This window comes from Ornithorhynchus anatinus, chromosome 3 (assembly GCF_004115215.2).
Source record: "Ornithorhynchus anatinus isolate Pmale09 chromosome 3, mOrnAna1.pri.v4, whole genome shotgun sequence".
In the NCBI taxonomy this organism is placed as follows: Eukaryota; Metazoa; Chordata; class Mammalia; order Monotremata; family Ornithorhynchidae; genus Ornithorhynchus; species Ornithorhynchus anatinus.
In genome coordinates this window covers 120,487,139-120,511,588 of record NC_041730.1, presented here as the reverse complement: position 1 = coordinate 120,511,588, position 24,450 = coordinate 120,487,139, and the positions used below count along the sequence as shown (strand labels likewise).

Genomic DNA, 24,450 nt, shown 5'->3' with positions numbered 1-24,450 from the left:
CCTCGGCCGCCGCCGCCGGACCCGACCACTGCCCCCGCCGGGGACGGGGGGCGCCGGCGCGGGAGCCCCCCAACGCCGACCCTCGGTTCGGCCCCGCCCCGGCCCCCGCCGCCTCCGGGGCCTCCGACGGGCTCCGGGACGCCCCCGCGCCCCGCCGCCCGCGACCCCGGACCCTCCCCCGCCGCAGGAGCCGCCCTCCGGCCCGACCCGAACCCCCCCGCCGCCCGCCGCGCGAATGGGACGGTCCGGGCGGCGGCGGAGCGGACCAAGGCGACGGGGGGCGGATCCGGACGAACCACTGGCGGGCCCGGGGGGGGGGGGGCGGGGACGCCTCGGCTCGCCGGCCTGCTCGGGGGCGCGGCCCAGGCCTCGAGCGGAGGGCGCACAGACACACGCATGCAGCCATTCAATTGTATTTATTAATAGTAGAGAAGCAGCGTGGCTCAGTGGAAAGAGCCCGGGCTTGGGAGTCAGAGGGCATGGGTTCGAATGCCGCCTCTGCCACTTAGCTGGGTGACTGTGGGCAAATCACTTCACTTCTCTGGGCCTCAGTGACCTCATCTGTAAAATGGGGATTAAAACTGTGAGCCCCACGTGGGACAACCTGCTGACCCTGTATCTACCCCAGCGCTTAGAACAGTGCTCTGCACATAGTAAACATTTGACAAATACCAACATCATTATTATTATTATGGATCAGGTTGTCCCACATGAGGCTCCCAGTCTTAACCCCCATTTTACAGATGAGGTCACTGAGGCACAGAGAAGTGAAGGGACTTGCCCACTGTCACATAGCTGACAAGTGGCAGAGTCAGGATTCGAACCCATGACCCATGATCATTAACAAATGCCATCATCATCATCATCACAGTAAGCGCTCAATAAATACTATTGAATAAAATGGGCATGAAGATGGGGAGCCCCAGGTGGGCCAACCTCATCGCCTTGTATCCTTGAAGTGCATGGCACATAGTAAGCGCTTAGCAAATGCCATCGTCATCATCATCATAGTAAGCGCTCAATAAACACTATTGAATAAAATGGGCATGAAGACGGGGAGCCCCACGTGGGCAACCTCATCGCCTTGTATCCTCCCCAGCGCTTAGGACGTAGTAAGCGCTTACCATCATTATTCAATACGATGGAAGGAATGAACGAACGAGTGGGAATTGGGGGGTGGGAGGGGAGAGAGAGAAAAAGAGCAGGAGGAGCTTCGGGGAAAGGGGGAGAGTTTGGCAGAGAGAAGGGGAGTAGCCAGGCCTGATGCCCCTGAGAAAGGGGCACGAAGGGAGAAGCTGTCTTTGGTAGGCATGGTGGCCACCAGCCCAAAGCGGGGCCAGTCCTCTAGACTGACAGCTCCTTAATAATAATAATAATGTTGGTATTTGTTAAGCGCTTACTATGTGCAGAGCACTGTTCTAAGCGCTGGGGTAGATACAGGCTAATCAGGTTGTCCCACGTGAGGCTCACAGTCTTAATCCCCATTTTCCAGATGAGGTACCTGAGGCCCAGAGAAGTTAAGGGACTTGCCCACAGTCACACAGATGACAAGTGGCAGAGCTGGGATACGAACCCATGAACTCTGATTCCCAAGCCCGTGCTCTTTCCACTGAGCCACGCTGCTTCTCCTATGGGCAGGAAAAGCATCTGCTCCTTCTGGGGTGGTAGCTCGCTCTCCCAAGCGCTGGGTAGAGTGTTCTGCATCTACTAAGTGCTCAATAAACAGCACGGCTTCATTAGAGAAGCAGCGTGGCTCAGTGGAAAGAGCACGGGTTGCGGAGTCAGAGGTCATGGGTTTGAATCCTGGCTCCACCACTTGTCAGCTGTGTGACTGTGGGCAAGTCCCTTAACTTCTCTGGGCCTCAGTTACCTCATCTGGAAAATGGGGATTAAGACTGTGAGCCTCACGTGGGACAACCTGATTAGCCTGTATCTACCCCAGCGTGGCTCAGAAGCAGCGTGGCTCAGTGGAAAGAGCACGGGCTTTGGAGTCAGGGCTCATGAGTTCGAATCCCAGCTCTGCCACTTGTCGGCTGTGTGACTGTGGGCAAGTCACTTCACTTCTCTGCGCCTCAGTTCCCTCATCTGTAAAATGGGGATTAAGACTGTGAGCCCCACGTGGGACAACCTGATTCCCCTATGTCTACCCCAGCGCTTAGAACAGTGCTCGGCACATAGTAAGCGCTTAACAAATACCAACATTATTATTATTAACTTCTCTGTGCCTCAGTTATCTCATCTGTAAAATGGGGGTTAAGACTGGGAGCCTCATGTGGGACAACGTGATTACCCTGTATCTCCCCCAGCGCTTAGAACAGTGCTCTGCACATAGTAAGCGCTTAACAAATACCAACATTATTATTGAGCCTTTTGGGGGGGCACGACGGAACTACAAAAGAGGGGGCAGCAGTGCTTAGAGAAGCAGCAAGGCTCAGTGGAAAGAGTGCGGGCTTTAAGAGTTGCAGGTCGTGGGTTCTAATCTCGGCTCTGCCGTTTGTCAGCTATGTGACTTTGGGCAAGTCACTTCACTTCTCGGTTCACTTCTCATCTGTAAAATGGGGATTAAGACTGTAAGCCTCATGTGGGACAACCTGATTACCCTGTACCTATCCCAGCGCTTAGTACAGTCCTCGGCACATAGTAAGAGCTTAACAAATACCAACATTATGATTATTCTGGACCCGTTCTGATGGGATAAGATTCTAAGGTCCCAGGCCTCCCCTGCTTCCACCGTCTTCTATTTGCCCCATCTCCCCATTTCCCACCCCTCTCCTTTTTTTACTCCTTCCCATCTATCCCATCTCTTTCTTGCCACTCCTCTCTCATCCTCTGCTTCCACCGTCTTCTATTTGCCCCGTCACCCCATTTCCCAACCCCTCTCCTTTTTTTACCCCTTCCCATCCATCCCATCTCTTCCTTACCACTCCTCTCTCATCCTCCCCCCTTTCAGCCTCCCCCCAGCTTTTTTTAATGGTAATAATTGACATTTGTTAAACGCTTACTATGTGCCAAGCACTAAACTAAGCCCTGGGGTATGGTAGATACAAGATAATCAGGCCTCCCATGGGGCTCACAGTCTACCTTGAAGAGAGGACAGGTATTAAATCCCCATTTTGAAGATGAGGGAACTGAGGCATAGAGAAGTGACTTGTCCGAGGTCACAGAGCAAACAAGTCGAGGTGCCGGGATTAGGGCTCAGGTCCTCTTGACTCCCAAGCCTGTGCTCTTTCCCTAGGCCCTGGTGCTTCTATACTACTTGTTAAACGCTTACTGTGTGCCAAGCACTGTACTAAGTGCTGAGGTGGATACAAGATAATCAGTTTAGGCAAAGTCCCTGTCCCATAAGGGGCTCACAATTAAATGGTTCTATTTTTCATCCTATCTCATCTGTACTTCACCCCTCTCCTATCACATCTTCCCCGACCTTAACATCCACCAGATCTCAACTCCCCCTTTTCTTACTCAATATTCTCCCCTATCATTTTCCCCAGTATCTTCTGAGCCCCTTCTTCCTTCCTCCCTCCCTTTATCACTCTACAGCTACAGATAAGACATTCAACAGAATCTGAACCCAGCCCCTTTTTTTCTAAATCCCCCAAACCCCAAGATCAATAATCCTGTAGACTGTTTAAATGTTATTTTATTAAATATCTTCAGTTCAAGGTTTCATTGTAACAAAGCTATGAAGGGTCTACCAACATTCAGAACAAACACTAGCTATTTTTTAAATTATTTCTATGTCATCATGCAAAAATTCTGCATCAAATGCCTTCCATTTCTGGTTTAAAAGGTGATTTTTATAATCTCTATTTCTATAGATGCTGACATAGCCCCAGAAGAGAGAGAATGCTCGGAGGAAATGGGTCTTGGGTGGTCATACCAAGCTGGAGTTCGTGTTTATTTAAAGACTGTCTCCAAGACTGCCAAACCAAACCCTGTTGTGGAGTGGCCTATGCGCGTTGGAGTCGTGGAGTGCGTGGCAGGATGGGGCAGGGAGGGAAGTGGGAAATGGGGAGAGAAGGAAGGGACTTGGAAGAGCCCAATCCAAGGGGAGAGTTAGGGAAAGAACAAATTGCACCTTTGATCCTGACCAAACCGAAGCACTAGGGCCTGTCATTTTGCTCGCTTCCTGGCACTAGACCTACCGCTCTTCCCCCTTGGCTCACTGCTTCTTCCTCCCTGAAGAAGTTCAAAGAATTCTGGGGCTCACTCACCTTCCCTGGAAAGGGGCAGGGATCGGTGCAGACGCAGACGATCCCGGGACAAAAGGAGGCGAGCGAAAGGAGATTTGGGGAAAATCCAAGTCATTTCCCCTCCCTCTGCTTGAGGTGCAATTCTTTCCCTTGGGGACTCCCCTGGCCAGGTGCTAGGGGAAGCTGAGGGAGGGGCTGGGGGCCCAGGCACCACTTCTCTGCAGGTGCCCACAAGGAAGGAAAGGGGAGGGGGATGACCCAGGAAAACACCCCAGCAGCAACTCTGAGCCCTTGTTGGTCAGCAGAGAGGGTCTTCTTCCCTGGGACCCCGGACCAGGGACACCTTCCAGGGCAGGAGTCATTCAAGCCAACCTCCCCAAAAGAGGAAGAGATGGAAGTGCAGCGAGAGAACCGATGGAAAGTTGAGGCAGCCCCCCTCCCAGTGCAAGCTAGGGGCACAGAAACAAGCCTCCCTTCTCTTACGTTCTCCCCAGTTGGGACACCCTGCAGTGACTCCAGGCCCAGCTGAGGGCCAAAGGGGTAGAGGGGGTGTTGGGGGGTGGGGGTGGGGTCATCACCATGAAAAGCGAGACAAAGACCATTCAAATCAGCACAGAAATGAGACTGTCAAAGGCAGTTGGGGAGGGAGAGTGGGGGGGGGGGGGGCAGGCACCGGCCTAAGGCACAGCACCTCATCAGATCACAAGAGAACAAACACAAAGCAAAGTGCCAGCCGCTGCCCCTTCCCAGCTGTGGGGGCCAGGCTTCAGTGTCCAGCCCCGCGCTATTTGTGCATCCTATAGAAATGGACGAGTGAGTGAGTGAGTGAGTGAGTGCATACCAGACTAATATCAGGTTCCTTGTCTGCTTCCTAGTGGACACATTTCTGCAGCACCAAGTCTCCTGCCTACACTAAATGGAACAGTACAATAAAATCCCGGTCACAAGACGCTGCTCCCGCTGCAGCTCGGCACTGCCTCCGCCACTGCAGCTGTCTGGGGATGCCGCTTTCTCTCCCAGGAAGGGAAAACACAAGCTTCAAGCATCGGACGTCTGACCCTCCTTCCGGGCTCCCGTGCTTGTCCCGAAGAACGCCGTTCCCAGAAGACGGGGCGGAACCAGCCCCTGGCTGCGGGGGGTCCCGAGAGGCGATCCTACAGGTGGCCGCGTGGCCCCGAGCAGCATCAGCATCACAGTTCCTGGCCGGGCACCCGAAGTCCACGGTGGCCCCAGCCCGGGTTCGCTCCCCGCAGGCCTGGCGTTAAAGGTCAGGGCGGGCGCTCAAACTCCCACATCTTGCTAGCCCTGGGGCTGCAGGTGGTTTAAAACGTATCGGCGGTATCGATTTCACTTTATAAACCATCTTTTTTTTCCTTTTTCTTTTTTTAAATGTAAAAAACACCTCAGTACAGCAGAGACAGACACGATGGGCGGGCGGGCGGGCTGCATGCAGGGGCGTGCATTGGTTGCTGCCGCTTTGTAATTTTAATTGTTTTTAAACCTCAAACGAACAGGACTGTCGCCGTCACTCGGGCCCTCCAGAGCCGCTGGCTGCGAAGGTTTGACCTCCGGCTAGGAATCTCCAAATACCGCTGTAGAAGGAAGCGTCCGGCCAACCCCGTGGGATCGGGCAGGGGGGGACCAGGGGAAGATGCAAAAGCAACAGTTAGTCACGGGGCCCTGGGCCCAGGTCACCACGGCTCGGGGAGCCTGCCTTTCGGCGGCTCTTCGGTCTTACGTGTGGGCTTGCGGACCCTTGCGGTGGGTGGAGCTGGCCTGGCCCGATTAACTATCCCCCAGAGAGCCGGCCACGGCGTGGAATCGGAAATGCTCGGTGACTTCTCCCCCTCTAGACCGTGAGCTCGTTGCGGGCAGGGAATGTGTCTGTTTTGTATTATACTCTCCCAAGAGCTTAGTACAGTGCTCTGCACAGAGTAAGTGCTCGATAAATAAGACTGAATGAATGACTTGCTTCTCACACCCCCAACCCCAAAGTGTGTGGTCATTTCTAGCTGGATGTTGAGCTGTGCTGGTCTGCCCCTGAGCTGCTGTGGAGCCCCCATCCCAACCTGAACCTGGAGACAGTGTGGAAGCAGGGAATATCCTAGCCAGGCTCCAAGGTCCCGCTGGGTCCAGCCTTGTGTGCTTGGAAACTCGAGCCCCACAACCCCATTGGACTCTAGGGGATGGATGGGGGGACCCAGGAAAGGGGCAGACAAACCTAGGCGTATCTTCTAGAGGCAGCCGGGCTCAGCTGAGGTTCGACGAGATCTCTACAGGAGGCTGGAGGAGACCCTCTAGGAGGATGTGGAAGAGACCCCCAAGAAGGGGCTGGGCCTCTGCTACCAAACCCACAAACCGTGAACCCCACGTGGGACAGGGACTGTACGTCTCTACCCCAGACCTTAGCAGGATACGTGGCGCCTGGTAAGCGCTTAACAAATACCGCGGTCGTTATCATTTCTTATTTTGGCCCACCCCTTTGGCCCTGCCCCGTTCAAACACTCTAGGCTGCCGCATCTGCTCTCTCGGGCACTCCCGCCCTGACCTCCACTCCCCTCAACCCCTCACCTTCCCGACGCACCTGAGGCGAGGCATCACTGCAGTGGGGCGGCGGGGGCCCCCGAGCAGTGGTAGTGCACGTTGAGCCACTTGCCATCTCGACGGTGCCAAACGCGGGTCTCTTCGGACTGGCTGGTGCGGGGTCGGCCCTGTCCGTCGATGTACTGGGTCAGCCGGATGTAGGCGATGCAAGCGGCGTCGTCGCCGATGACGTGCACGTGGGGGTTCAGGATGGTGGTGTGGATGGGCTTACTGTTCTTGGATAGCACTACGGGGGGTAGGGGGGGAGGAGGGTGGGGAGGAGAAAGACGAGCAACAAGGAGGAAGGGAGGGAGGGGAAGATAAGCGAGGGAAAACAGAAAGGGGAAGAAAGGGAGGTGGGCGGCCCATCAGACCCACTGCTCCGGTCCCACCCACCCACTTACCCCTCCATCCCCTCATGCCGATATCCTTCTCTCTCGCAAAAGGAGACTGAGGGCTTCTTCAGCCCTAAGCCCCCTCCATCCATCCCATTTATCCAGGGGGAAAGGATTTAAGGCTAGGGAGCACCACTTCACCACCATCTGGGAGACTACAAGCAGGGACAAGAAGGAAAGAGTTAGAGAGGGAAAGGCAGGCATGATGGGACAAAGAAGACTGGAGAGAAGCAGGCAGAAGACGAAAAGGAGGTGGTGGAGAGGAGATGGTAAAAGGAGGGAGAGAAAGCAAGCAGGAGGACATCAACAGCACGAACCCACTCACGATTCTCAAAGTAAAACTTATGGAAATCCATTCCTTCCACCAGGTTGCCCAGCGCCTCTGGCTCGAATGAGGTGAGACCTGGATCACAGATCTTCCTGCAAGAGGAGACAGTCAGGCTTCCTGCTCCGACTCACCCCATCCTGCCCAGAGCCACCCAAACCCCCTCCCCACCCTACCCCACCCTCCGTGCAGGGCCTCTCTGACCCCAGACCCTCGGGTTGGGCCACGGGCTAGGCATAGCAGGGGCACGTCTGGGCCTTCCTATAAAGGGCTTGACGAAGCTACCTGCATCCCAGAAGCTCACCAGTTAACGCTGGTGCCTGGGCCCTGCCAATCAACCTACATTCGGGCCCACCTCCTCCCTTCAGGAAACCTGGATGCTAAATTCTGGCCCAAAGATTGCTCCCACTAAGAAGGATGCACAGAGTAGCGTCTCTAAGGAGGCAGAGGGGTAAAGATTGGTCTTCCCTGCAGGGCTCAGGCTTGGTCTGGCCCCTGAAGAGGGAACCCAGGATTTCCCAAGGACAGGTCCCTACTCACGTGTAAGCCTCAAAGTCCCCATTGTTGATGGCCTCAATCAGTTGCTCTGTTATCTTAATGATCTCCTGTTTGCGCACTGTGGGAGAGAGAGGGGCAATTCACCTACATGGGTGTACAGAGGCTCCTGTGGCTGGCGGACTTCTTGCTTTGCCCCGTCAGAGAGCATTGTTTCCCAAGCGCTTAGGACAGTGCTCTGCACACAGTAAGTGCTCAGTAAATACCACTGATAGATGGACTGCTCATCGTCTCCCTCCTCCTACTCCCCAGCACTTCCTGGGATCTTCCTCTTCACCATCTCCTCTTCCCACACCTTAAAAATACCTCCCAGCCTTGACCGGTGAGTGAGACCCTCTTCTTCCCAACCCAGCCCAACTGCTGCTATTCCTTGGCCTATAGCACTCTCATTCCTAGAAGAAAACATCTGTAGATCACAGGGAAACTCTTCAAAGGCTGGGGATCAGATGGGTCGCCAACACACTGCCTGAAACGCCTCTATCCTCTCCTGCCAGGCCCAGACTTGCCAGGAATTACTCTCCCCATGTGTCAGGCACCAGGCACAGCTCACCATCCCAAGGAGCTTAGCAAAGTCAGACTTAAATCATCATCAAAACAACTCCCAAATAGCTCTGGTCCTAGCCCGGGGAGCATGAGGCTCCAAAGTCTACATGATTTTCCTGGGCCAAGTAGGGGATCTCTGATCTAATGAAACCAGAACTTCACTACTGATAATAATAATAATGTTGATATTTGTTAAGCGCTTACTATGTGCAGAGCACTGTTCTAAGCGCTGGGGTACATACAGGCAATCAGGTTGTCCCACGTGAGGCTCACAATCTTAATCCCCATTTTCCAGATGAGGTCACTGAGGCACAGAGAAGTTAAGTGACTTGCCCACAGTCACACAGCTGACAAGTGGCACAACTCATGAAATGTGGAAGTGTTAAACTGTTCTAGGTTATGGTCAGTCTTTGGTGAGAACTGTATGTTTTCAAAGCAGCCGGGGGCCTGTTTAAAGTTGGAAAGGAATTGCAGAAAAGGACAGGAAAAACTACATTTCCCAGAAAGCAACCTTTTCACCACCTTTTTGCACCACAGTAAGGGGTGGTCCCCAACAAAGTCAACCCCCCAGAGTTCTCTTGGGGCGTGAAGTGCGAAGAGGTGAGGAGACAAAATCTTGCCCACATTTCTCCTGGTGTTGGTGGTTGGAGAGGAGTTTCTTCATCCAGCTCTGCAGAACAGGCTCTACAGGGATTAAAAACTCCCTACCCCCTAATTGAGCTAATGGGGAAGTGGGAGCTCCTTGATTTATTTTGAGATCTATTTCAACTGATCGATTTTAAACCTTAGTTTGTGGTTTCAAATTTCTCTCCCGTTTTTTTCAATTGTATCTCCAATCGAAATATTAATCATGATTAGACATATGTAATTAGGGTCTGACAACTCAAAGAACTCAGGCAGAGTTTCCTTTTGGATTCTAGCCAGATTCCACATCTCCTTTATTCCTTTTGAAGGCCTGGTGTGGTGAAGGGCTCCTCTGGCTTCTCACGCTATGCTCTTTAGTAAGCTGGCACTCGTCTTTATAAGACACTTGAGTCTAATACCCAGCAAGGCAAGGAGGAACAGGTTGTAGGTACTCAGTGTTCTGGAGGACACTGTCCATTGCAAATCCACCTCAGAGAAATGACATTATCAGCAGCAGCAGGTGCTCCAACTTGTGTAGAATTCACCTTTGGCTACGTACACCGGGACCCTTTCTCCCAGAGGAGAAAAAAGAATTTCTAGGCTAACGAGCAGGCAGAGAGGAAGGGCTGAGAACCAATGAAGCCCTTCTGTCGGAGGGGCCAGTAGGGTCAGTGCCCTGCACTCATGGACAGCTCACTTACACGGGGCACCGCTAAGAGCGAAGGGCACCATGAGAGTGAGGGAGGGCTCGGACTGAGCACGCGCTAACCCTGATGGAAGCCCGGGGCTGTCCCAGGCCACGAGCCTCTCCTCACAGGAGCGAGCGGCTGCAAGACAAATGCAAGCATTAGAACGGCAACAACACCACGGCACAGCCAGAGGCAGCAGGCCCAGCCAAGCAGCACAACCAGAAAGCGGCACAAGCGCAGAGGGCAGAACACCCGGGCAGGCAGCAAGGCCAAGCAGCACGACTAGAGGTGGGACAGCAAAGCCAAACCACAGATAGAAGCGGGCATAGCCACAAGAGGCTGCACAACTCGGGGAGGGCAGCCACACTAGGGTGCACATCCGGGGGAGGACGGACAGGCCAGGTTGCACAGCTGGGAGAGGGCGGCCACGCTACGCTGCACGGCTGAGAGAAGGCAGCCATGCTAGGCCGCACAGCTGTGAGAAGACATCCATGCTAGGCCGCACAGCTGGGGTAGGACAGCCGCGCTAGGCCGCCCAGCTGGGAAAGAACACACACACACAAGGCCAACCAGTTGGAGGGGAGAGCAGAGCCAAATGGCACCACAGATGGATAGCTGGGCTGAGTTAGGCAGCAAAGCGAGGCTACACTAGTCCTGTTTCACTTACTCTCCCCCCAAATCTCACACACGTATCCCACAAAACCAGCCCCACTCAATAAAGCCAACACCCTTCCCTCCCACATGGTTCACTTGCAGCCCCCAGGTCTCTGGGAGATCTGGCTAGGGAAGAGCCAGGATTAGAGACAGGGGGCACAGGGAAGGGCTTCCTCTACCCATCTGAAGGTGGTGACTCCAAACCCCATAGACCCATCCAGGTCAGCCTTGGCCGGGCTGAGCGCAGCGGGTGCGAGGGACCGGGAGGGCTGCTGAATGAACCAGTGAGGTGGGAGTCCGAGTCATGGTGGGGGCCGGGGCAGGGAGCGGTGTTGCTCGAGGACTTACTGGCTGAGGAGCAGAGAGAAGGCTCGGGCTGAGGGACCACAAAGGGCGCCGCGGGGTCCCAGGGGCTCCGTCCTTGGGACGCTGAGCCGCCACCCCCAGTGTGGAGTGGGGCAGGTAGTAGGCCAGGGCAGGGCAAGTTGGTCAAGACAAATAAAACAATGCAGGATGAGCAAACGAACCAGAGAGCAGAAGGCAGGACAGAAAAGTCCCAGGCCGATGGCGGAGCAGAAGTGGTAGCAAAGGGAAAGTGGGGGACTCCCGCTTTTCGGGGCACATATCCCAAGTTCCGGCTTCTCAGCTCGGCACACTCCAGCCACCCGGCCCAGACACTGGACGAGGCCACAGAGAGCCCATCCTTGGGCTCTCAGGAACAGCGAAGGCGGCAGCTGTGGCTCAAGGGAGACCTTGGGCCTACAAAGACCCTGAAGTGCCGAGCAGAGGGCAGGGTATTGATGCTCCCCATGAGGTAGGGGAAAATTTGGAAGCATACCTTTCCTGCCTTACTTGGAATTCTGCCGGCGTTCTCACACTTAACTAAAATCACTTGCTACCCCACTATCCTCTCAGTGCCAATCTACATGCAGCCCTGCTTCCCTCCAATTCGGCATCTCGAGGCTGTGTTATCATCATTATCATCAATGGCATTTTCTGCTCTGTGTGTGTGTGTGTGTCTGTGTGTCCCACTTGCAGTTGCTCTGGATCTTTCCTCTGCAACAACATTCCTTTACTTCCTCCTCTTGTGGAGGAGCAATACTGGGAGAACAACACATTACCTAAAACAAAATGCCTAAAATAATTTAAAAAGTAAAAATTTAAAAATGTAAATTTAAAATTTGAAACGCTGGAAGAAAGCTAAAAATGGTAAGACTGTTCTGGACTGAAAGCTAATTGTGGGCAGGAAATGTGCCTGTCACATTGTTGTGTTGTACTCTACCACGTACTTAGTACAGGGCCCTGCACACAGTAAGTACTAAATAAATATGATTGATTGACTGATTGATAGTATTAGCTTGGCTCCAATATATGGAAATGGCTTAGAAATGGGTGTTTGGGTGGCAGTGGGATGGGGAAGGGTAGGCATAGCAGGGGGCGGGGGCAGAGAGGGGCTGAACTTCTTGACTCTCGGCCCTTGCTCTCTCACTGGTCACCAGCAGCTGCAGTCCCAACCTCCCTTTTTACTCGATCACATGGCCTCGGACTCATCTTCAGTAGCTGGTCAAGCTGGCCAGCCACCTGTCATTCTCCCCAATCCCCAATCCTCCTACAAAGCCAAGAGCCTGCTGGCTGGCCCCCAGAGCTGTAGCCCACCCACCACAAAGTCCACTTTTCTCTGACTGGGATGATGGCAGAGGTAGCTGGCATTCAGGCAAGAATTTTTTTTTAAAATCTTCAGCACTACAAAAAGTCCATCGTTAACAAATTCCATTTTCCAGATTTTCCACCTACCAAAATCAAACCACCTACTCTTCTAATCATCAACAAATCTTGTTAGGGCTAGGGTCAGAACCAAAGGTAGCTGGAGCCAAGATCAGACTTGGGATTCAGAAAGAGTTAGGAGTCAAGAAATAGTTTTGTTGATCACTGAATTGTCAGTAATTATTAGGATAAGTGTCTTAATTTTTTAGAAACTCTATCTCAAGGTTTCACTGTTAAATGCTCCCCTTCTCACCTACCTCTACACACCCAATCTCTCTCTCACTTTCTCTCTCCTCCCTCCTCCAGCCCCCCACCCCTCCTGAGCCAAGCCTCTTTCTGGTGGTGCAGAGGACTAACAGAGAGTAGTAGCAGGCAGGGGGGACACCTGCTGTGCCTCAGAGCCCAGGGCACTAAACAAGGCACTTTCTTCTCACCAGATGTTTCTTTCTTGCTGGACTCCCTGAATTTCTGTGGTCTGTCCTCCTGGCCTGTCAATAAAGACTTCACCGCCTATAGTGCTGGGAAGGGTCCCCGGTCCAGTGACTGGTTGAAAACAGCTGGATTAGGCAGTTGTTTGTCAATGATTGACCTTTAGGCATTTGGTTTTGTTTGATTTGCTAAATGGCCCTGGGGATCTGGGACACAAACCACAAGAGAAATTTTCAGATTACAGGACAGTAAAATCCAGGAAACTGGGAGCACAAGATTTTTAGTTTTCTGGATATCTATATTGACCCTTGCTTGCATCTGTGTATGGAGAACCCACAAGAAATTCTGCATGGGGCTCAGGACTCCATTTTCAGTCCCTCTGCTTCTAATAATAATAATTTTGGTATTTGTTAAGCACTTACTATGTGCCAAGCACTGTTCTAAGCACTGGGTAGATACAAGGCAATTAGGTTGTCCCATGTGGGGCTCACTGTCTTAATCCCTATTTTCCAGATGAGGTAACTGAGGCACAGAGAAGTTAAGTTACTTGCCCAAAGTCACACAACTGATAAATGGCAGAGCCAGGATTAGAACCCACGACCTCTGACCACGACCTCTGATTCCCAAGCCCGTGCTCTTTCCACTGAGCCATGCTGCTTCTTGCTTCTACCCAGGCTTTCTCTCCTGCCCTAGCACCCACTGGCCAGTCATGCCTGGGCTGCCTTACTTTTGTGAAAAATGAACTCTCTCCCAGGGCTAAGCAGAGGCCTGGTCCTCTTCTGATTTCAACATCTCCTGGGCAGATCTCACTTCTAGTACTGATGTCTGCTCTGGGAACACTGACCTAAAGTCAAAATTGGGCAGAGGCAGCGGCCTCTGCTTTTGCCTAAACCTGACTTGGGGCAGAGGTTAAAAAACAAAACAAAACAAAAAAAAACCCTGCCCAGCATAAGTCCCCTCTTCCCCTTTAATCTTTATGTCCAACTCCTCACACCACCTTAGACTATGAGCCCCTAGGAGGCAAAGGGCCGTGTCTATGCCTCACTTATTTCCCAGTGCTTAGTACCGTGTTTTGCCCCTAGTAAGCACTTAATATGAGAAGCAGCGTGGCTCAGTGGAAAGAGCCCAGGCTTGGAAGTCAGAGGTCATCGGTTCGATTCTCGGTTCTGCCACTTGTCAGCTGTGTGACTGTGGGCAAGTCATTTCACTTCTCTGTGCCTCAGTTACCTCATCTGTAAAATGGAGATTAACTGTGAGCCTCACGTGGGACAACCTGATTACCCTGTATCTACCCCAGCACTTAGAACAGTGCTCTGCACATAGTAAGCGCTTAACAAATACCAACATTATTATTACATTATTAATAAATACCATTACTACTATTATAACTTCCCACCATCTCATTCCTGGACTGAGCAATTCATACTTACCCTATACAAAGGCCAAGCAGAATCAAACCCCGGGCCTGCAGTATGCCTTGAATTCATTGTTTCTCTCTCTCTCTCTCTCTCTGCATTTGTTAAGCACTACATGTCATGCACCACTCAAAGTGCAGGGTAGATACAGGGTAATCAGGTTGGACACGGGGGACTCAGTCTTAATCTCCATTTGACAGATAACTGAAGCACAGTGAAGTTAAGTGACTTGCCCAAGGTCACACAGCAGAGAAGTGGCTGAGTCGGCATTAAAACCCAGGTCTTTCTGACTCCCAGGCTCGTGCTCTATCCACTAGGCCACGTCCCATTCTGCTACTCCCACAGAACTGAAGGGGACTTACCTTTCAGGTCCTCATCTTCAGTGGTGGTGTTACAGCTCTCTGTGGAGCCCTGCTGGCCAGACAGAGCACATTATTACATGTGGTCTTGCCTCAAGCCACTCAAACCAGTTGACTTTAAAATCTGTTACAAGGAGAGATGGGTGGTCCCGGCCACCCACCCAGGGAACAGAAGTAGATGTCCTCCCCTGCCCGGGACACCAAGAAATTATTGGGGAATTTCCAAAATCCTCAAAGAGCAACGCTGCAAAAGTTACCACCCCTATGAGTCGCATCCTCAATTAATTGGAGAATGAGAGGCTGGCCAGAGACAGTGTTCGATCCCCTCCCTGCCCCGCCTATCTAGGTGCCACCCCCCTGGCCCCCCGCAACCCCAACCTCTAGCAGTTGTATGCTGGAATGGCAGAATCCATTTCTCGGGACTCCAAGGGAGCCAGAGGCTGTTACCCCCAGTCTGACGGCCGGTGAATTTGGAGAGTCTGGTCATTATTACAGGATCGGGGCACATGCCACCTCACAGGTAAAGAGTGGAAGACCAGGCAAGCTGCTGCACTCACCTTGATACCATCAGTTGCATTGTGCACCACAGTAGTTTGAGGCTCCTGTAAGAGGGGAAGATAGGCATTACCCTGCTATCTTATGGGCCAGTGGGCAGTTCCACCCCAGTGGACCAACTGGGAGACCCCAAAGGAGGCTGGGACAACTGGAGGGGCCGTTCCCCAAATGGGAGACAAAGACCCCCCTCGGTGACATGGCTACCCTCGGCTATCCCAAACTCAGGGGGGTCTCGGGGATGGGAACAAGTGGTGGGGTCCAAGACCCCAGAGTCAGAAGAATTGGAAGAAGTTGCTGAGGAAGCTGCAAGGACAGGGGCCTTTGCCTCCAAATCCCTTATGTTTTCCTCCACGGGGGACATCATTCATCTCCAAAGCAAAGAGACCAAGGGGAGCAGGTCCCACCACAACAACATTGAGGCTGGGTGCAAGGGTACACGACAGCAATGCTCAGCCAGGAGCATGCGGTAAGGACACATCGAAGCCAGGGCAGAGGGACAGCCGAATGATGGACTGGCCCAGAAGAATAATCTATTTGGACCCAATGGAAAACAGCAGTGCCCAGGGAGTCTCCCGCTTCACACACTTCTGGCCTTGGCCAGAATCTCCTGCTCCACAACCTAAAACAGACAGGGCCCAGGGAAGGAGGGGCACTCATCCCTCCCACCCTATTCATCACTAAACCCTCTACTGCTGCTCTGCCCAGGTGCCAAAAGAATACAGTTCCTTCTGCAGAGGCACCTGCAAACAGCGAGGAAGAATGCAATCGGAGGGAGGCTCCCTGGGAGCCAGCAACCAAAGGACTAGCCAACAACGCGGAGAGAGACAGAGCCGATATGGCAGCAGAAGAGTGTGGCACGCCTCCATTTCGGATGCCCAACCACCCACCCAGGAGTTGAGAGTCCAAAGTCTGTTCCGGATGGAGGTCAGCATTAGCATCTGCACGCCCCCATCTTTCCCCCCTGCCCCACTGTCCCCCAGACAGCGTCCAGCTGATAGCCTGGGGCCTGCTGCTGGGGTTGGGGTTTCAGCTGAGCCCTACTTTCCCCGACCTAAGAAAGCAGCAGTGACAGTGTTGGCAGCAGGAAGAGCAGCAGCAGCAGCAGCAGCAGCAGCAAACAGAAAGGAGGTAAGCCAAGACACGGAAGCAGTGGCAGCCTGCAGAGGGGAGGGGTCTTGAAGGTGCAAGAGAACACAGACAGGCAGGTGGGCAAGCAGGCGGGGAGGCAGGCAGTTGAAAAGGGTCTGAGAAAATCCAGGAGGGAGAGGAGGAAGGGGGCAGAGGCAGCCTGGGGAGGGAGGGAGAGAGAGAGCAGGAGGAAGACAGCCCACAGCGTGAAGGCGGAGAAGCCGTAGTCAGGAGGTACCATGGCAGTCTGCAAAGGCGCAGGGTCTTGGGCTGGGCTTACGAGACTGTTTTTGTTGTTGCTCTGTGGCTGAGACAAGAAAACAGATGATTTAGTTCCTCCAGTGTCAGAACAGCAGCCCAGGTTCTTTTCACCGACCGCCCACTTAAACCCTCAGTCCCTGGGCCACGGCTCCCACCCTGAGGCAGCCGGGCAGTAGTCTTCATCACCCTGTACAGATGGGATCAATGGCTGTGGAGATGGGCTAGAGGCATACGCTACAGAGGTGATGAGGAACGCTGGGAGTAGCCTGAAGGACTCCCGGCTCTGTTGGTTCCACGTCTGCGTTCTGAGCCCAAAAGTCTCCTGCGGTGACTACCAGAGGAGGCCCATCCCAGGAAGCCTCACCTGGTGAAGAAATTTAGCATTCTGCCTATTCATGGGGGACACATCTGCGATAGGGAGAGGTCACTGCTCTGCCCAGTTGACTGATCAAGAGAGGCAGGGGCAAAACCCAGAACTGGAAGTCAAAAGTTCCAGGTCCTTTTCCCTAGGGTGTTTTCCCTAAGGCCCTACTCTTTCTTAATCATTTCTGCTTACCAAGAACAGTGCCTTAAAGGAAAACAAAGCAAAACCAAGCCCCCACTCTCCAAATTTTCCTCTCTCTGTCCCCCTGCCCCCACAAGAAAACGCCTATCATCCAGCTGGACACCTGAGCGAAAAAGGAGATATGATTCCTTGACTGGGAAGAAGTCTCAGAGGGCAATGTGTGGTCCAGTTTTGTCAGTGGTTGCCATTTAGTGAATGGTTCTGGCCACAGAGCTGATCTGCCTTTGCCTTGGAGATAGGTACGACTGTGCAGTGTTCACTAATGTGCCTTGTCAACTTGGGAGCAATTGTGATACCTGCAGTGGGGCATTGTGGTGTGGAGATGCTGCCAAGAGAGCTGAAGAACCCCACAGCCCAGGGTGGGACATAGAGGGCTCTAGACACATCAGCCATTGGGCCAGCAGTGGCCGTTGGGCCACCTGGGCATTGCGGCCTAGGGCTGCAACCCGGGATCAGACCACCAGGATGGGTAGGAGGTCCTCGGTGAAGCTACAGCCGAGAGTCGAGGGGGCCCTCCTCTTTGTAGGACTTCAGTGTAGGACTTCAGGAATAATGGGGAGGAAGGGAAGGAGAAGAAATCAATTTCCGTAGTGAAAGTCATGGCCTCTGCTCCATGTCCCACTAACTGGTTTAGATTTTAAACTTCAACAGTTGTGTCAAGGGATCCCACCCAGCTGGCCAGCTACAGAGATGAAGAGCCTGAAAACAATCTGAAGAGTATACTAGCTTTTATCCTTATTGCTGTCCTCTTATTTTAATTTGCAGTTTTTGTTAGCTCAATCTTCCCATAGGTATCCATCACCGTCTCACTTTCTTCCCTCTACCTTGCTTAGATTGAGTCGCTGGAGGGGGTCGCGGGGGGGGGGGGGGGGGGGGGGAGGGGCAGAGATCACGTCTAACTTCTCCTCTATTGTCTTCTTTCCCAGTGCTTAGTACAGTGATCCGCTCATAGTACGTACTCAAACACTAGGAAATGAATGACTGTCCCTGTGTAAACAGGGCAGAAACTTTAATCTTTGTGCCAGCCAAATAACCAAACAGGACAAAGTGTGTGAAAACGGTGGGGGGGGGAGGGACTATTGGCCCCCCTTTTGATATACAATTCCAAAGCAGCGGGAGGAGTCAGTCAAGTCAACCCCCCAAATCCAGACCGAGAGCTGCTTGGGTCTGGCCTTGTTCCTCCACCGTTCCTTTCCTCCATGCACCAGACCCAACGCCAACCAACAGGAGGTTACGACAAACCAGTGACATTTTTTCCTGCAGAGGCATCCCTCACCAGACCGGCCCAGGACCAAACACATGGCCCATGGCAGGGCACTACATACCACATACAGACTGACAATACCAGACCCCATATTCTGAGAACACTACATGTAGAGAAGGGAGGATCCGCGAGAACTTGCTGGGCTCATAGGCTTGCACCCTACCACGGTCCATCTGCTGACTTCTGCTGCCTCAGTCACGGGTTCTGACCACACTCCCTAATCCACGGTGCTGTGCTCCTTCGACCATTATCATGAGGAAGAGAGAATGCTGGGGTGGCCCGTGCCATACCGTGCCCTGTTCTGACTCTCCTTGAACTCTGCCGCTGAGGCTTGGCTGAGGGCAGAACCTTCTCAGAGAGACATTATCCTTCATTTGGACCTGTACTTCATTATCATCACATCTATTTCCTGAGACAGTCCCGGCCACCACCATTTCTCAGATGGCAATTGGAGAAATCTGAGATCACTGATGCATGCTCACCTACGGTTTCAGAGGGACGGCCCTGATCCCAATAGGGCCGTAGTCACAGTCTCTACAAGAGATGGTTCCAACATCTAGACTCGGTGTGATATCATCTTTATGTCTGTTTCCCCCTCTAGGCTGTAAGCTCCTTGTGGGCAAGAACTGTGTCTGCCAACTCTATTGTACTGTTCTCTCTTAAGTGTTTAGTACAATGGCCTGCACAGAGTAAGCACTCAATAAATATCACCGATTAATTGATGGAAGGTAAAGAGGGAATATATTTAATCCCTGACAATTTTTCACTCCTTAGAGGCTTTCTGTTGGAGACTAGGAGATAAGTAGGATTCTTGGAACTAGTCTGGGTAATGGTATCTAGACTGTGCGGAAAGGCCTGAAGATAGAAGAGCAATACACTGAGTACTTGTCCTACTTCTCAAACCCTACGACAGGGGTCAGGAAGCTGCCATTCAGTGAACCCCAACATTAATCAATAAATCAATGGTATTTGTTGAGGGCTTACTATGTGCCCAGCCCTGTAGTAAGCACTTGGGAAGGTATATTACAACAGAGTTGGTGGCCACGTTCCCTGTCCACAAGGAGGTTAGTCTAGAGGGGGCAACTGACATTAAAATAAATTATTACTCTGCACATACGTGTTGTGGGACAGAGCGTGGGGGGAATATCAAGTGCTTAAAGGCTACAGGTCCCAGGGTGTAGGCGGCTCAGATGGGAGAGGGAGGAGGGGAAAAAAGGGCTCAGTCGCAGAAGGCGTCTTGGAGGAGATGTGATTTTAGTAAGGCTTTGGAGGTGGGGAGAGTGGTAATCTGTTGGATATAAAACAGATCTCTGTTGGATGAGGGAGATCGAGGCCAGAGGGAGGACGTGGTCAAGGGGTCAGTGGCAGGAGGCGAGGTAGACAAGATCGAGGAACAGTGAGTAGGATGGCATTAGGTGAGAGAAGTCTGTATGCTGGGTTGTAGTAGGGAATTAGCAAGGTAAGGTAGGCGGGGGAGAGTTGACTGACTGCTTTAAAGCTGAAATCCCCGAGATTGTCTTTGTGAAGCTCTACCCGTCCCTGAGCCACTGAGCCACAGTAGCCATCCCTAAAACACAGAGAAAAGCCAAGCCCTTCCCCTTCCTGATATAGACGGTCAATGCTTGACACTCACCCCAACATGGAAGTCAGGGCAACTGGATATGACAGCAGTACCAGCCTTGTTAATACTAATGTTGGCTCCCGCACTGGACTGCAGTGGTCAGGGGCTTCCCAAACATGTTTTTCCATTGGGGGTTGGTGGGGTGGCCATGGAGCTGCAGGGAGGGGTGAGAGAGCCCCTTTGCAATGGCCCCCGCCAGCAGGCCAGGCCACCCCCTGCTTGTCTGGCACAGACATGAGGCAGTGATGAGCACAAGCAGTCGTGCACGGCATGAGAATGGGGATGCATGACGGGGTGGGCAGGCGGCAGGCAGCGCAGGGGTGAGCAGATGGTGGGTGGGCAGGGCTCACCATCAGGTGTACGCTGGAACTCGACTTCCGTTTCTGGACACACCACAGCAAGAGGGAAAGAGAAGGGGAGAGAGGAAGTGAGAAGAGCAGCACAGAAACGCCTTAGGTTAGTGCATCAGCACAGGCTTTGCACCGGGACAGACAGAAGTGGGAGCAGACAGAAGTGCTGCCCAGAACCAGCAGGATTAACAGAGAGAGACGCCCATGAGTACCTCCAAAACCTACCCAGTCCATGCTTCATGTCAGACTCCACAGCCTAGCCCAAGGACAGCTTACTGGGTTTACTGAACCCCAAACCTGTTGCATTGAGAACCAAACTCAAAATCACCCTGGGCCTGACTTTCAAAGGTAGTTTGAGCCTCCTAAATCATAGCCAGCCCCCAAAGGACTGCAGGCCTGACACCTATTGCCCAGAGAGCTACTTTCCCTTCTCCATTATGACCCTCCAGAGAGTTATTGTTCATTTGCAAAGACCTCGGTTTGGGTGCCGAAACCAAAGGGGAGAGGCCAAATCAGCTGCTATATCAAAGGCAGATCTTTCTAGGATTCCTCCAGACAAAATCGCCTGCAAAACAATGACAAAGAACTCAGAATGGAGCTTTATAGGTACCTACAGCAGGATTACTGCCATGGGGTAGGGTAAAAAGGCAGAAACATGAGAAAGAGAGATGCAGCGTGGCCTAGTAGGTAGAGCACGGGCCTGGGACTCAGAAGGATCTGGGTTCTAATGTTGACTCCACTACTTGTCTGCAATGTGATCTTGGGCAAGTCACTTCACTTCTCTGTGCCTCAGTTCCCTCATCTGTAAAATGGGGATTAAGACTGTGAGTGGTGAGCCCAATGTGGGACAGGGACTGTGGCCAACCTACTTGGCTGATATCTACCCCAGTGTTTAGAACAGTGCCTGCCACACAATAAGTTCTTAATAAATATCATAAAAAACAAATAAATAAAAATTGGATAGTAGAAGTACTTCCAAATAACTTCAGAGTTACCATTGAGGGCTCATACTTATGGACTATTACTTTCAGAGGCGCAGAAGAAGACAGTCAATGATGGTTCACTTTACCAATGCCTAGAAGGAGAGCCAAGAAATTCCAGTCACAGAGAGGCGGGTCCAAGCAACAGTCACCAGTCCACCTCCTGTATCTTTCTCCAGGCTTCAATTCTGTGACTCTGACTCCATCTGCTTCCCCCTCGGCCATCTTCAGCCCCTCTTTTGGTTTCTTCCGCTCCTCTTTCACTGTACTTCACCCCACCGGGGCACTGCTACCCAATCCTGATGCTCTGCTTTCCATCTTGGAAATGATGTTCAAATCTCTCTCCACACCTCTTTCCAGTCACATGCCTGCAACTAACTCTGATGCGCCCGCTGGTTCAGACTCCCTCTAGATTGCAAGCCTATGGTCTAGATGGTACTCGCCTTGTGGGCATGGAACATGTCTACCAACTCTGTCATACTGTACTCTCCTAAGCTCTTAGTACAGTGCTCTGCACACAGTAAGCGCTCAATAAATACCACGGATTGATTGCTTGAGAGACAGCCTTTTACCCATTCCCTCTTTGGTAAGCAGGGCAAAGGGAGAGCTGGAAAATCCCCTTTAGGGCTCGATTCCTTCCTTTCTCTCCTCCTTCAAATTCCAATCTAGCACAAGCTCTCCTAGCCCCTTCCTCAACATTTCTGTAATCCATCCTCACCTCTCCCTCTGGCATCCATTAACTCCCTTCCTGCAGCTCCTCTTTCATCCACCCCAACCCCCATTTTCAAAGGGCGGGGTGAGGGTGGGGGGGAGAGGCACTCCCTCCTGCTGACCCAGAATCCCACAGCTTCAGGTTTATACTTTTGCCTTTGTTTTGCCAACACATCTTTCACAGTATGTCTTTCACATTCACTGTTGTGTATCATTTCCCCCGCTCCCCTTCATTCCCCTGCATTTCCCTACCTCCACTTCCCACCCCCAAGTTACCCAAACTCAAGCTCCCCTGAGCACCGGCAAGCCACCTGCAATGTAAGAACAAAGTCGAGACTAAATGGAGTCTGTGGACCCAGGAAGTGAAAGGGACATGCCCAGCTGGACAGCTCTTGCCAGACTGAGACAGAGTGAGTTCAGGTGGCAGCTTCAGATGAGCTCCCAGAGAATAGTCCTCAGCCCCAGGGTCCATTAGAGCTGATGGAGGCCACAACAGCCGCACAGCAGCTGGGTTAGTTTTCTTCTCTCAGGGGAGAGAGCCCCGAGGAGCTGATCGCGCACCCTCCCTCTGCTGCCTGCCTGACATCATGCGCTCAGCCTGAGCTTTTTTCTAGTGGGGGCAGGAGCACATAGGAGAAGGCAAGCACAGAGAGTGAGGGAAAGGGAGAGGGGATGGAAAGACAGGGAGAGTGCAAGGGGAGCACACATTTGCTTCCAAGCATTGGGCATACCGGTCTTGGGAAGGGCCCAGGATAAACATGTTGCAAATTCAGGCAGTCTTTTCTATTTGCCACATATAATTCTGAGGCTAAACTCATTAATATCATTTCCAGAGTGTTCCAGGACAGTCTCTTCACAGGAGCCACCCTTTAGTCCAGCCTGTCCAAATGGCTACTGCTCCCTCATCTCTACCCGGCCATCCCCGTGAGGAAGTCTAATCCGTTCATCCCCATGGGCTGCAGCTGCCATCGTGTTCTGGCCACAGATACCCCCTACCTGCCTGTCTTCTCTGCTCTGCCTGACTCCACATGGGGCTCTCAAATAATCACACGAGTACTTTCATCTGTTCCTTGCAGCACCTAGCTCATCAAAGGGGTTCAAATCAAATAAATCTGGAGGCAGCTGGGAATGTGGGGGGTGAGAGGCGGGGGTGAGGGCACCCAAGGACTTGAAATAAAGAGTTTCTGGATAGAACTGGGTTCAGGATTCTGTCACTGGGAAGCAGGTACAATTTTGCATACTCTCTTTCACTGGGTTGAGGCTCTCAGAGTCCAGTCAGACTGGATAACTTACATCCTCTCCAAAGTTCCTCTTTCAGAATGAAGAGAAACATTGCTTTATTCATTCAATCACATTTATTGAGCACTTACTGTGTGCAGAGCACTGTACTGAATGCTTGGAAAGTACAATTCAGCAATAAAGAGGGACAATCCCTGCCCAAACCAGGCTTACAGTCTAGAAGCGGGGAGACACATTTACCCATTAGAACCTTTCCCCATCTAAGCTGTAAGCTCACTGTTAGCAGGGAATGTGTCTGTTATACTGTACTATCGCAAGCACTTAGTACAGCACAGTGCTCGGCACACAGTAAGTGCTCAATAAATATGATTGACTGACACTAACTAGAACCTGCTTCTTTGAGACAGGTTGTTTCTCAAAAAGAACAAAAAAAAAAAGGCAAGCAGCATGGCCCCTAGGAAAAGGTATGGGCCTGGAAGTTAGAGGATTTGGATTCTAATCTTGCCTCTGCCACTGGCTTGCTGTGTGACCTTGGGCAAGTCACTTAATTTATCTGTGCCTTGGTTTTCTCAACTGCAAAATAGGGATTCAATACCTGATCTCCCTCTTACTTACACTGTGAGCCCTGGGTGGGACTCAATTACCTCATATCTATCCCAGTGCTTAGAACAGTACATGACACATATTAAGCATTTAACAAATATCCCCCCAAAAAGAAAAAAAAAAGCCGGTAGCTCAAGGATCCCCATGGGGAGAGGAGCAAGGTAGGCTGGAAGCCCCTGGTATGGCTGTCATCAGGGTGTGAGCGCTGGCGTGAGGACTGGATGGGAACCTACCTTCACACCACCGTCTGATTTCTTGTTCAGTAGACTTTTGGCAGCTGTGAAGACAAAGAAAAACATCAGATTTCCTGAGTTATGCTTTTTGCCACCTGTCTCCCAGCAGGATAGAGCAGCCAAGACTCCTATGTGCAGGGCAAAGATGGATTTAAGGCCTTTAGCTGCTCTGTTTGGGCCCTTGAATGTAAGGGCAGATACTCCATCCAGAAGAACGCCCTTCACAGTTCCTTTTAGCCTGAAGGGAAGTTCAGATCAGCGCCAGACCGCCATCATCATCTGCTAAGCCCCAGGCCCCATTTGTCTTAAGAACCAGCTTGGCTTCCAGATATGGAGAGAAGTCTCGCCCCTAGAGAAAAACCACCATTCGCCAAGGGACAAATCGCAACATTTCCGGAGAACCCCATTAGCC

The 24,450-nt window shown here is 52.2% G+C and overlaps 1 protein-coding gene across 11 annotated transcripts in view; it reads right to left on the bottom strand.

Annotated features, from left to right (window-relative positions):
- Window positions 1-3,622: 3,622 nt before the first annotated feature.
- CAMK2G (calcium/calmodulin dependent protein kinase II gamma) overlaps window positions 3,623-24,450 on the bottom strand; it is a 64,757-nt gene continuing 43,929 nt past the window's right edge. For 2 of the 11 annotated variants that reach the window (XM_029059932.2, XM_029059935.2), the window contains 9 exons: window positions 24,039-24,082; window positions 20,273-20,305; window positions 16,450-16,518; window positions 15,086-15,130; window positions 14,532-14,580; window positions 8,037-8,112; window positions 7,497-7,591; window positions 6,778-7,023; window positions 3,623-5,785 (listed from right to left, as the gene is read on the bottom strand). In XM_029059932.2, the coding sequence (XP_028915765.1) occupies window positions 6,791-7,023; window positions 7,497-7,591; window positions 8,037-8,112; window positions 14,532-14,580; window positions 15,086-15,130; window positions 16,450-16,518; window positions 20,273-20,305; window positions 24,039-24,082 (644 nt within the window). In that variant the 3' untranslated portion in view covers window positions 3,623-5,785; window positions 6,778-6,790. Of the gene's footprint in view, window positions 5,786-6,764; window positions 7,024-7,496; window positions 7,592-8,036; window positions 8,113-10,768; window positions 11,024-14,517; window positions 14,581-15,085; window positions 15,131-16,449; window positions 16,519-20,272; window positions 20,306-24,038; window positions 24,083-24,450 lie in introns of those variants that run through there. The other 9 variants (XM_029059936.2, XM_029059939.2, XM_029059934.2 and 6 more) reach the window with 6 other exon arrangements.